The sequence below is a fragment of the Azolla caroliniana genome, unplaced genomic scaffold (genome assembly GCF_043228905.1).
Source record: "Azolla caroliniana isolate FFs.n. ecotype wild unplaced genomic scaffold, voAzoCaro1.0.p SCAF_280, whole genome shotgun sequence".
NCBI classification, from domain to species: Eukaryota; Viridiplantae; Streptophyta; class Polypodiopsida; order Salviniales; family Salviniaceae; genus Azolla; species Azolla caroliniana.
The window spans coordinates 1,827-15,517 of record NW_028230715.1 but is presented as its reverse complement, the minus strand read 5'-3'; the positions used below and the strand labels follow the sequence as shown (position 1 = coordinate 15,517).

The 13,691-nt window shown below is 39.4% G+C and overlaps 1 protein-coding gene across 1 annotated transcript; it reads right to left on the bottom strand.

The window, feature by feature from the left end:
* Nucleotides 1–3,261: 3,261 nt before the first annotated feature.
* Nucleotides 3,262–5,936, bottom strand: LOC147848643 (tetraspanin-8-like). Its single transcript, XM_087338266.1, has 2 exons — nt 5,220–5,936; nt 3,262–3,602 (listed from the first exon to the last, which is right to left on the bottom strand). The coding sequence occupies exons 1-2, from the start codon at nt 5,874–5,876 to the stop codon at nt 3,264–3,266; spliced, it is 996 nt and encodes a 331-aa protein (XP_087194392.1). The 5' UTR covers nt 5,877–5,936; the 3' UTR covers nt 3,262–3,263.
* Between the last annotated feature and the right edge of the window lie 7,755 nt (nt 5,937–13,691).

The window sequence follows — 13,691 nt, the reverse complement described above, 5'->3', positions numbered from 1 at the left end:
GGACATAACTTAACTTTAAGGTTGATGGTAAAAAAATATAGGTTTTTGTAGAAACCCAAGTCACACACCCTTTAATGGGAAAACAACTCGATACTTTGGGACATATTACTAATTAGTACCCCAAGTGAAAGAAGTTTGACTTCAAGGTGCTAAACCATCCTTTCAATGTGAACATTTGGGAAAGATTGGTTTGTTATCTCTAGTGTAGCCTTTATGAATTGAGTAATCACCCTTTCATGTTACACTATCGTATCACCAAAGCCATCTTTTATCCTTGCTTGAGCAATGGATCTTGCAATGCAACTCCTTTGTGCCTATACTTTGGCAACATGTGTTCCATCCAAAAGTTTGCACATCTTAGTTAGATTTTAAATTACACCCATAGTAATCTTCTAGCCAAGAATTTCCCCTTCCTAATAACTTTTTATTTGCAAGGCCACAATCTTATTCTTTTAGAGTGTTACCTCACTAATGGCTCAAGCCCCTCTCCTTTCTGTCTAAGCTTTGGAAGAATAGCTTGAAGTCAATCCATGGGCAAAATAAAGCGTCATAGGGTGTTTGTCCAAGAGCTAGTAGTTTGCACCTTCAAAGATATATTTATAATCCACCTGAAGCCTATCTTCGAGATAATGTTGGATCATCATGCTTTCATGTAGGTCGAAACATACTGGAAAATTTTTCAATTTGCTAGCTCACTTGTCATTAAGTCACCCGTTCTCTTACATATTTGCAAAGACGCGTACCTTTTTGTAATCAATCTCTTGATCCTAGTCATTGTGAACACCCCGGTTAGAAAGCGCCCCTTCTCCCAACTTATGGGGTTATTTTATTGAATTCTTTTATGAAGTTGGTGTGCATCCCTTAACATACCTTGCATACCCTCACATAAAGGTATCTACATAATTGTCGTAAGTCTTTTGAATTTTTCGTGGGTAGTGTTATGTATCTTACTTTTGCACCACAAGGCTTGGTGCTCAAACATTGGCACATGCTACGAAGATATGTTACTATCACACAACCTCCCTTAGAGGTTCTTTTGAGAAATTGCAGATTTATAGGTGGGTGTGTTGAAGAAATAAAGACCAAGGTGTTGGGTCCTACGAAAGGATTTGATGATGCAAAACAATTCATCGCCGAGTCATTTACCAAAGAAAATGTATATATAAGTATTTGCCATGATGTACAGTCTAGTATTCATATCACCAATCACAAAATAAATGTAGGCTTCGAGACACTTAAAAATGAGTTGATGGAAAAACCCATCTAAAAAGTACCCAATGTTCATCCTCTTCTTCTTGGGAATTATTTTTCACTTAATTGTTAGTTATAATTCAAGGGTTTTTCACTAAGCTCATTTCACACCAAGGGTTTTAATCTAAATGTTTTTTTATGATGCTAATGTTTTTTATTATCAAAGTGCAATTCACCAAGCCCACATCTAATTGACCATATTGATTGAAATGCTTTTTAGCGATGGTATGACTAGAGTGTTTTTGTTTGAGCACAGTACGTACTATTGGTTTTGATTGAAGTGATCTTTAACACCCATCATTTGCGAAAGTTTTCTATACAACAAATGAGTTAAGGGCAGAAAAGGGCTAGACAACATGTGTAGCCTTGATGGATGACGACAAAGTGATATAGAACCATAAGCTATAACAATGTTTAACTCAAAGTGTATCCCTTATGAGTCTCTATGTTGTAAGGAACCCAAACAATGAGAAGAGAACTAGTGATCTTTGGTTTGGATCTCAATTGAACCAATCGAACGCTTTAGGTTGTTTATACACCGCATCTCTAGAAAAGTTGTTAGCATTTGAGCCTTTTCTTTTTTGAAATTTGTCTTATGCCATCATAAGCATTTTCCCTCATATTGGTAAAAAAAACAACATTTCTTTGCTTTGCTTTTTTTTCCAAAAAAGAATATACTCCATTAGATAAAATGTCATTCTGTACACAACTTTGGTCCCTTTATTAGGAGTCAAGACAAACACAAGTTGAGGGGTAACTTCGCTATTTGAGGTAGAGGCATGGCATACCAATTGTAATGCCCTTCCCCATACAACCGCTGCCTCGGGACATTCCAATAGACAATGGGAAATGCTTTCTAGCTGTCCACATGCACTACATCTAGGGTCTACATTGGGGCCTTTATCCCATGTCCCTACCGGCAAGGCACTATGCGCAATAAGCCATAATCACATCATTATCTTGTGGTCACCATTGTCATGCCATATCATTTTCCAAAATTGATCTAATCTCCTTTCGCTAATGCCCTCATGTATCCAATATTTATGTGCTCCAATATCTTCGTTTTCTTGCTAATCCATTCTTTTATCAATCAAACACTAGCAACTTCAGTAAAATATTGTAAATTTACTATTAGTTGCATTTTCCTTGTTGAAGAGATATTTAAGAGCATTTGTATTCAAGCATCCCATCTTTACTTAGAGAGACCAACGTTGACTAATGAGACATGAGTAGACAAGTTTTGTTGATGTGTGTCAATAGCCCCGTTTAATATGTCATCATAACTATATGTTGAGCATGTAAAAAGTAAGAGATATTCATCCTCTACTTGCCCTTCCTCATTTACCTTACATGACTTTCTATTTTATACATGTTGATGCCATAATGCAACTTCAATACCTAGCTTATGTGATTGATGTGCAAATGAACAAGGTACTACAACTAACACTCATATTACTAATCCAAACTACTAAATTAAGTTCAGTCATATTCCAAATAAACCATCTCAAATTTAATTCTGATAGTGTATCCCATCAATCATACATTTTGATGATGTGAGACCACATGCTAACTGGGTACCCTCATCAAGAATCACTCAAAGTCTCAATAACGACAATAGAAGTGAAAACATAAATTGGAGATCTGTGCCATTATAAAACAACTATATTTGTAATCAGAGAACTATATTCAACACATTTTTATTCTTTGATGTACTCTATTAAATAAGTCCGCAATCTTAGGCTTTTTGAAAGTAGGCTTCTCAAAACAAAAGTAATAGATACACTAGTAGAAGAGCCCCTCTTTAGTGTTGTCAAACTTCTTCTTTTTTATCAAAATTAATGGAATTTTGGATGGTTAATAAAGTATTTTGGTGTAACATATCCAGCCAGCACTTGGGTAGTTGGGAATAGTTGTGTGAAAATCTTTTTTGGGTCTTTAAGGATTCCCCAAAAAGAAAAGAAAAATTGTACAAAGAGAGAGAGAGAAAGAGAAGGCCTTTCTTTCTCTAGACTCTAGAGCACATTGAAGCAGCAATCCAGACACTGTCTACAACCTCCCCTACTGTAGCTATTACCATCATCTTGCTTGAAGTTGCAACAAGTGATGAAATATGCGGGGAGGAGGATGAGGAGCATGATGATCTTAAAGATGGCAACCGTGTGCCACACGTGCCGAATGTTTTCTGTGACTGCAGCTCGGCACAAGCTGCAGTGTGAACAGAAACCGGTGGTGGCGCCAACCTCCCGCCATGCCTCGCAGTCAGATGCAATCGCCATCGCCATAGCCATAGCTGTTTCGTTCCCACCCACATTGTTGCTGTTGCATCCCGACGGTGCCTCACAACATGCCCTCTGTAATTCAACAAACACAAGATACATCATCACGATTCAGAACCCCGCCCCTATGTCGGATACTACGACACGCACCTCCACCTTCATTCATGCATCAGAGCAATCAACTAGCATAACTTTTAAAACCTCACTTTTCTTATACCACAGCCACACAATAAATACATGTTATCAATCTACTGCAAAAAAAGCAGTCACTAATACAGTTGTGAACTCACTCAGGAACATAGACCAACAACATATTCAGTCAATCCTAGTCAAGCGATTCCCAATGCTCTCATAATAACGATGATCCATAGAGCAAGAGAGATTTGAGAAGATTCAACATGTCCATATTGAGTCCCAAAGATTGGTGCGTTTAGTGATAAGACTTAGAAAAATCACAAAACGGAAGGGGGACTGCCGAGAGCGCCCATTCGATTCCATTGGTTTGATTCCATTTCACTCTGTATAACAAACAAGACAGGATTACAGACAAATGAATCCAATGATAAAGAGCATGAAGAGATGGAAAATTCCATGAAAGGATTACCCTCTGCCGAATCTATAGAGAAAGGGGCTGTTTTCAACCATAGATTTCTGTATCAAGCAACCACAGTCTGGAATTGAAGACTAGATTGTCACATTAACACTTAGATGCAAATCTATAGGGTAGGGTGGAGAATTATACAAAAGTTGAATCTCCTTGACAAATGAAGAAGGGAGGGAGTGACTTTGACCCAGCTGTGCATGGGGAATCAGGATGGAATCTCTCAGTGGCCAATCACCTTAAAAAAGCCATCGTCACCTCAACGGAACTCCTATTTTTCAGTTGTAACTTGCACTCTTAAACGTCTCTAGAAGTTATAAGAAGTTTTAGGCATTTCCCCAGGTGGGAAAGAACAAATTGTCCGTCATGTTTCTATGATGGCTGAAGGCCATCTGACCTTAAGACAATGAAGCAAAGATTTTCTGAGTGCCTGGTTAAAAAGAACTGAACACACTCCTCACTGACTGATTCGGTTGTCCATTGAAGACTCTCACCCGATATCTAGATTTTCCCAATGATCCCGCAACACATTCAATCAGGCAATGTCACTGTTTAGTTCCATAAATTTATCAAATGAGACCACCTTCTGTGTCCAAGGGCGGGGGGGGGGGGGTTCAACATTATGAGGTTTTCTGGCTGCACTACCTGACTAGAAAAAGCTCACACTGCTATCCTAAGAACATTACACCAGGTTCTACCACCCTTACAAATAGCTCATAATGATAGGTCCTAATCCACCACAATGTGGGTAGACATCAAGGAAGGTTACCCTAAAACGGTGAAGCCAAACCAATCTTCTGGGTGCGAGTGATGCAAATATAATTCATTAAGAAGGCAGTGTCTACAACTTGAAAAAACAATGGGGCAAAATACCAAGATATCCCTTAACTTGTTAGTGTAGACCTTTTAGCAGAATAATACCCAAAGTAGGTAACTCACCAAGAGTACCAATCAATAATGTAGCACACAATTCTGGCAAATACTGAATGTCCGAGTGATGTTTGTGGTGAACTTTACAAAACTCTGGTAAACCCCCAACAAGTTAGGAGCATTTTAGCGTTTTTCTTAAGAGGAGAATGAGAAGAATGTACCTGCAGGTCAGAGAGGCGGGGCCTACTGTAGTATCCTGTGGAGTAGGTATATTGCACAAAATTGCAGATCTGGCCATTCTGGGTACAAGATCGTATACGTTGGTTGACGCGATCTCGAAGCCAACCAGAGAGAGGGTTGTGATTTGAGGAGTGCTCCGATTTGATAGATGCGGAGACGCCATGGCTAGTGATGACCAAGACAAAGACAGTGGTTCCAACCACCAGCAATAAGAGCAAGAGCATTACTATGAAGTTGAGGTAGAGTAACCAGAGAATGCTCCACATAGCGCCCACGATGCCAGAGGCAGCCACTGCGACCATGAAGAGGCCCACCCCTATCAGAAACGTCTGAAGGAAATGTACGCAGTTTGTACCATGGTTGACAGATATCCACACGCCTATGCCAATGAACGCCACCCCCACACACGCAAACAATATGTTTAGCAACACTAAACACGGGTTTACCCTAATCGCCTTCTTCTCCTGCTTACTCTTCTTCATACCATTCTTCTTCTTTGCCTTCTTCTTCTTGCCCTCATCTTCTGAGGAGTACGACGAGGAGGATGCATACTCTTCTTGCTCTTTTTCCTTGAAATTTTGGTAATGGCTGCCCTTGTTCTGTTCTTCATGATGCTCCTCCTCCTCTGTTTCCTCCATAGCTGTATCAGTATCAGTATCAGTATATGTATATCCTTTCCTTTCTTCCTCCTCAAAAAAGAAAAAAGAAAACAGTCTTTGCTTATCTTCTTCTTCTCTTCATTCTTGGTCAGCTCATTTCACCTATGGCTTCATGTGGTGCGCACACACGCTCTGCTCTATTTTTTACTCCTTCCTCTGCAAGATCGCTAGGGCTATCTTTGCTGCATTTTCTTCTTTCTCATTATGATTACACCACAAAAAATCATCTGTAGGCCTTAGCTAGAGAGTGATCCATCCACATCAACATGAACATTACCCACCCACAGGTTTACATTTTGACCTCAAATCATTGTCATTGTCTTTCTTTCACAAGCATCACGTGAGGGAATCCATCCCACTCTCTCTGTCTGCTCTTTAAATGCGTAGAAAGAGAGTGATTTTATTTTTTTTTATGTTTTTTACCTTGGGGGTACGGGAAGAACACACCCACAACTCGTCTTAACTTTTAAATTCCTTGAAATCCCAATTTCCAAAGCTGTGTTTACCTTGGGGGAGAAAGAGAGCTTACATGTGAGTGATGTCCCAACACTCTGCCCGCGGAGTTTTTTGCTTTAACCCATTTGTTATCCTCCTGAATCCTGATTAGTGTTGTTTGATTGAGCCCCACTTTATCCCAAATCTGCTATGGGATTGATATCATGGAGTGTATTAAAAAACCTCGAATCGCTCGATCATGGGGGGAGTAAATAAATTTTGGATCTCATCTTTCAAGGATATTGCGATAAAAACTATGTGATGGTTTTAAACCCCCATCACATGAATGTGAGGTGATATATTCGGGTCGAGTTTTTCAAGAATCACAAAAAAACTATGTCACGGATTTTTAACTCCCCTCACTGACCAGAATGTTATGTGATATAGTGACTCCTAAGGTGGGCCCTCCCTTTGAAGGGAACAATTATTCAGTGATTAGCCAGTTTCCTTTTCATGCATGAAATAATAGCAAATCACATGAGCCTACTGTGGATTTATAGGAATTAATTCCGTAGAAATTTTGGTGAAGTTATGATGTAATGGCTTATAGTTTAAGTTATGTATCTCCAAGTTTAAAGCTGATGTGAGGATGCTACAATAAAACTGGAGTATGTTTTTGAGCATTGATAGCGTACTATCCTCATCAATGTCGTTTGACTAAGTCATCATTTGTTGCTTCCATCTCACCTATCCTTGGCTTTTCTTTTCTTGCCCCTTACATACATATATAATTGAAATAAAGACCAAGTATGTAATGAATGCAACTGTAGACAAAGGTTGGTTTGTCGCCCCACAATAATGTTCCTTCCTTTCTTTATTATGTTTCATTTCATCACATGTCGCGACAGCCACAAGGTTTTATTGCCACCATATTGTATTCCTTTTCTCTTCATCAATTTTCTTTTGAAAACATTTGAATATTGAGATACATTTCCTCCCTTTTCTTCTTTTCTTCTTTTGTTTTGAAAAAAATATAATGAAGTTAATTTGCTTCTACATGTAAATATGTTGACACATGCATAGAGATAATATGTCATGTAGCATTCATGAAGATTGAAACTTGCGTAATTTTGCTTCAAGGAACTTCATCACTATGTTAAAACAAGAACATAAGGAAAATATAAAGACTTGTTGGCCAAAGTGAGAAAGAGAGAGTAGAGTGTGTGTGGTGTATGTGTGTATTCTCATTCTTGAAAATATTGCCTACAAGGCCAAAAGTGAAATATTTTCACATAGTATGCCAACTATGAGGGATGGAAACGAGCAAAAAGCCATGCCATGTGTTGTCTAACATTGTGTATGCGCGATCATATACTTGCATACATTCAAGATGTGAACATGCCAAAGGAGGCATGAGAAAATCTCTCAAAGATCTTTTGTGCTAAGCTAATTGAAGCTTCAAATGGGTATGTCTATCAAGAGCTACACTTTAAAAATAGAGGGCCTAGGTGACTCTCTTACCTCCATTGATGTTCATTCAATGAGAAAGACATGGCAAAAGTATGCCTCAATGGCATGTCACAAAGATTTGGCCCACTTAGAACTGTCATCATCAAAAGAGACGTCATTCACTTCTATGTCAACCAAATTTACAATGCCTTTTGCATTGAAATACTTATTTTTCTACGAGAGAGAGAGATAGTAGGAAAAAGCCCAAATGGATGTAGCTCAATTGATAAGGATGCTTGATGGAGACGAAGAGATCATGGGTTCAACCCCCCTATGAGCTATACAAGAGATATGTATGAAGTATGTAATAGGGTTTTGAACCTTCCTAAGACATAGTGCTTTGTAGTGTTAACAACTTACCATTTGGGTAAGCTAATTACTAGGAAAATGTTGTCATCCTTTAAAATGTGGTTTCCTTATGTATTCGGGTTTATAGTACAAGTGGAGTATGAGAAATGGGTTCTTTTGATGGTCTCCACGGAGTACTGACTAGGTACATTGGTTTGATTTTGTCACTATCTCTTTGTGCACCTTGTCCTAAGAGGCACTTGTTTTATAGTGGCTAACCTTACAACCCCTTAAAAAGATTACTTTTTGTTACCGTACGAGATGTACGGAGAGTTGAGCGAGGGTGAAGAGACTTAATGTTGTTGTATGTATGTGTAATGTATATGATTACGAGTGTGAATGTAATTGTGAGTGTGAGTAGATACACATGTGAACACATGCACACGTGTGTGCATGTGGGCAGATAAGAAGAGGTGTGAGTGAGGGATTAGTGTGAATGGCTAAGGGGGCTTGCACCCACTCTTGTAACTATTTAACCCCCTCTTGGGGAATGAATGAAAATGAAAAAGTTCTCTCTTAATCTCTCTCTCTCTCTCTCTCTCTCTCTCTCTCTTTGACACCTTTTTTCTTCTCTCTCCCTCTCTCACGTTGAACCCCCTTGGGAGAATGGCGCCACCCCCCACCCCGTAATGATTCTTAACACTATCACCATTTTCATCTTCATCACTATCAATATCATCATCAATCTCGCAATGCTAATCCTCATGCGCCATTACCACTCCTCATTATCATTATCCCTAACCATAAAACCTACAACACTATTTTGGCACACTCGGTGGGACTCTGGGACAATTAAGGAAGGCAGACGAAGAAGAAACGGAGGATAGAAGAAGGACTCTGGAGATTACAAAGCAACATGGACCGACTAAAGGAGGAGAAAGACACATTGCAATAGGACAAGGCCAAGCTCCGGCGAATGGTGGAAACGAAGATCGAGCGGCTCTAGAAGGAACTCCGACAACAAAAAAATCGGGACGATCGGTTGCGGGCACAAGCCAATCGACGACTAAAAGAAAAATCCGAGAACTTTGACAAGTTGTATTGGGAGTACAAGGAGCTCGAGAAAGAATATGACCGACAACGAGAAAAACTTAAGGAGGCTCGTACAAAAGTGTAGGAGAAAACGGAGGTGTTGACGACACAAGAAAGACTACTGGCGGAAACAACGACGAAGATGATGGAGGAATAAGGTAAGGAACAAATGGAGTTGTTGTTGGAGCATAACCAATTGGTAGAATGGTCGAAGGTGGTGTTGGATAAGGTGCAAATAACTTATCAAACCCAACTCATGAATTGTGAGGTGCAAGCTACAACAACGGGAAACTTGATCAAGCAGCTGAAAAAGGAGAAGGAGGCCACGGAGGAGAAGGTACAAATGGGCATCAAACGCATCCGGATGATTTTCGGAGCCTTGAGGGAACGAACGAGAATGAAAATAGAAGATTGTTCCGCGATGGTTTGGAATCAGTGGTCGAGGCAGGCGACTGAGCTCCAAATCCCCCGAGCGGATGCCGAAAACTGGAAGAAAGTCGGCAACAACTTCTACAAGACGGACGAAGAAAGTATAATCACCATTCAAGAGGAGTTGTCGGAGGTCTTCTATGCGTTGGCCGAAGTATAGATAAACGTAGTCTTGAAGATGTCGGAGGAATTCGAAGATGACCAACTGCATGTTACATTGGAGTTGGAAGGCTATGAGCGGGAGCGAAGATGGAAAGTAGTAGAGCAAAGAGATGAAGAGATAAATATCAGTGATGAAGACCAACAGGCGGTGTCGGAACCTCAACATAGCACCAACTAGAGTCACAGCCAGAAACGTAGAGAGAAGAGCTGGAGACACAACTAGAGCAACGAGCAGGGCAACAAACGGTTTATACAAATCAACAAACGACAACTACAGTCGGAGATGGAGAGAACGTGATCTCAGCCTGAGTCACAAGTGAAGCAGCCGAACCTGAAGATGTAGCAGCAAATGGTGAATGAAGAAGAACGGCTGGAGCCAATGGACCAAAGTATCATGGACATACTTGACGAGGAGTGAAGGAGTTGACCCATGGGTTCGACGTGCAATGCACTGTCCCACGGGTGTGTCATGTGTTGGCCGAAGGAAGAATATGATCCGGAGGTGGAGGTGTGAACCGGAGGTTGGAGAATAATGGATAATTATAGAGATAAATTATATTAGGAAGTGATGGATCCGAATGGATTTACGGATCCAGATATGCACCGTTTTGTAATCGGGTAGCCAGATGAGGCACCGTTTTGTACCTAGACCATATGCATATATAAAGGATCTGGGTTAATTTATTGATTGTCTATCTTGTGTGATTGCCGTTTGTGTTATATCTTCGACCACCCCTTTGGATAAGTATTCTGGAAAGGGATACCTTGTGTTTGCCGCTAAGCCCAGCCCAGGATAAACACTTTTTCCTTAAGATCCTCACTATCCTTGTATAGGAATCAGAAAGTTTCTTTTTGCTTTAATAATATATACATTATTCAAAGATCACAAGGTTAGAAGTTCAGTATGTTGATGTGGCATATAGTTTAGTATAACTAATATATAGTGTATCAAAGATTTCCGTAAGTCAAGAATTGAAACTTTGGCCTAACCTTGTGTTGATAGCCTAATAATAATTTGCTAAGTAAGCCCAATACACAAAAATTAGAGAATTCAAAAGATCCCATCATGCAATTTCATGTGTCTAAGTTTCCAATTCTTGCATCTTTCTCATTACATCTTGATCGTCTCGGTAGGAGACAATATTCGCATTGATACTTTTCCCTTGGGTCAAACTTTGTGTCTTTCTAGCTTTCTCCCTTGGCATAGAAACATCTTTTTGTTGTTTCATCACCTCAACCACTTTTGCATATTGTGGCAAATGAAATCCCTTATTTGCATCCCATGTGATAAGTTGAGCAATACTAAGAGCCAAGAAGGGATACTATATTTAGGTTTCTAAGCTTTTTCATGTTATATTATGAGGTTTCAATCTTAGAGCTGGCGCATGTGATGGTGGTTCTGCATTACTTGGATTAACATTTGTGCAAAGTGAATATTAGTGTGCAAGGAAAACCAATGTCTTATTCTAGTCTAGGCCACCCCCATCTTCCCTATTTAGAAATTGGAAATGCACACTTATTGTGCTACTTGGTTGTAAAATACATAAATGGGATGGGGAGGGCATGGATATTGTACATATTGTTGTATGGTGTGTGATTATTCTCGTAACGATTTACTAGTTGTATATTGTGAGTAAAGTGTTTAGAACACTTTAGAATTCTAAGTGAATTAATTTTGGCAAGTTGTGAACAAATTAATTTGGAAAAGTGTGTGGGTTTGCTCGGGTATAGTAATTCATTTGATGTAAGAGATGCTAAAATACATTAAAGAATTTTGAAATGACATGGATCATTATGCCCCATAGCACTATTGACTAGCATTAATAGTATTTTTCATCATCATCTCGGTAGATTATAGGAATCCATCTAGTTAAAATTATTGCAACCACTTCAGCCCATGTCACCTCAATCTCATCGGCTCTACATTTCAAGGACATACTATTTTGGGAAAGTTAATAGCATGATTGAAGTTAAATACTCATGTAAGCAAAAGAAATATAACAATGGATGTTCTCTTAGAAACAAACTCAATTATTGTAGTCAATTATTTCCAAGTAGACATTCTTGGTGTCCTTTGAATAATATGGTATGTATCGAGTAAAGGATATCATAGTTGATAACATTTTCTTTCTTCCATCATGACATAGGTTGCCAATCATGTACAAGTGTTATGGGGATGTGACTTGACTGATTACTTTATTAATTAGCACTGGCTCACTACGAGGCAAAATACTCTAATATGATGGTAATATCCATAAAGTATTTGTAAAGAGAAGAAAGTGTGATGGGAAAGTAGAGAAGGGAAGGGCCTAGGTTATATATAGTTTATTTTCTTGTTTAATATTGCCGTCAACTTATTCTTTCGTAATTGTGCTGATGATTTTTCTCCCACTCAAGTTGATCGTTCTCTCTCTCTCTCTCTCTCTCTCTCTCTCATAAACGCAATATATGAACATGATGATATAGAAAATATACCCATGTTGTCTCAACAATGGTGTGGATCGTATGTCAAGGTAAGCCCTCTAAGGTCGTTTTAATCCGGACGACATTAAGGCAATTCCACTTACGGTCAAGGCGCTTTGTAGAGCTTGTGAAATTGCCGAAATTCTTCATCCTTTTAGTCTAAGTTTGTGTTGGTATTGCTCATGTGGAAACAATCAAGCAAGAACCCAACTCTCATACTCCAATTTGTAAGATAAGCCTACTATGTATTGCAATGGAAGACCACCTTATATCATTGAGAGGTTAAAGCTCTAACACCTTGAGCAAAACCTAACGAAAACCTCGATGTCAACATCATACATATCTAATAATATGTGCCATATAATTGAACTAGTACCACCAACAAGGCTTTATCGTCGATCAATTTAGGCAAGATTGTGTATGTAAAGTATCGACATGTGGCTTCAATCCTCAATATTCTCACTATTCATTTATCAGAAGCTCCGGAACAAAGAGCGACAAGAATAGGTGAAGTAAATAATGATATCTAAACATGATCATATTCATAAGAGACTTGATTCACACACTTTTGATAGATCACGGTATTCATGTGTGACAATGAACTAGCATTTTGCATAGTTACCAAACCAAGCTTTGCCATGCCATTTCATTCTCAAAGACTTTCGTTTTCATCCCAATTCAAGGGTTTTGAAGGGGGAGAACACTTATGCTGGTAGGGATACACTATATTATATGCGCTACTAATGGTTGCCACATGGCTAATCCCAAACTATTTTGCAAGGAGAGCACTAGGTGTCCAACTACAAGAGATTCAAAGCATTTCAATGCATGAGCACTATTGAGCACCACTACCATGACGTTGATATCCTTGATCTTACCATGGTAGATATAAACGGTGTCCACGAAATAGCAAATTCTTTCTGTCCAAGATTGAGTTCCGACACACATAACCTTTTAAGAGGCTAGGTTAGCCCCCCCCCCCCCCCCACACACACACACACCAAAAACAAAAGCACATTGGGGGTGCATGTTCATATGGATCCATGAAATCCAAGTCATTCCTAAACTCTTCTCTCTCTCTCTCTCTCTCTCTTTTTGTAATTGGGGTTTTTTTTTCTCTTGTGTTGCTACCACTGATTTACTTACTTATTTTATATCGAATAATAATAATAATAATAATAGTTTCCGACGCTCCACTTTACGAATATGGACAGTAAAGTAAGTAGGCAGGGGATGTCGACATAGGCGAGGAAAAGTAGGAGATGTACCGTCGGATGCGACAGAGATGGACGGTTGGATGGAGGTGGCGGACCCATGGTGTGCTCATTTTCATTTGCATATCCATCTCCATGTCCATCCATCCATCCATCCATCCATCCATCATGCTCATGTCCATCTCTCTCTCTCTCTCTCTCT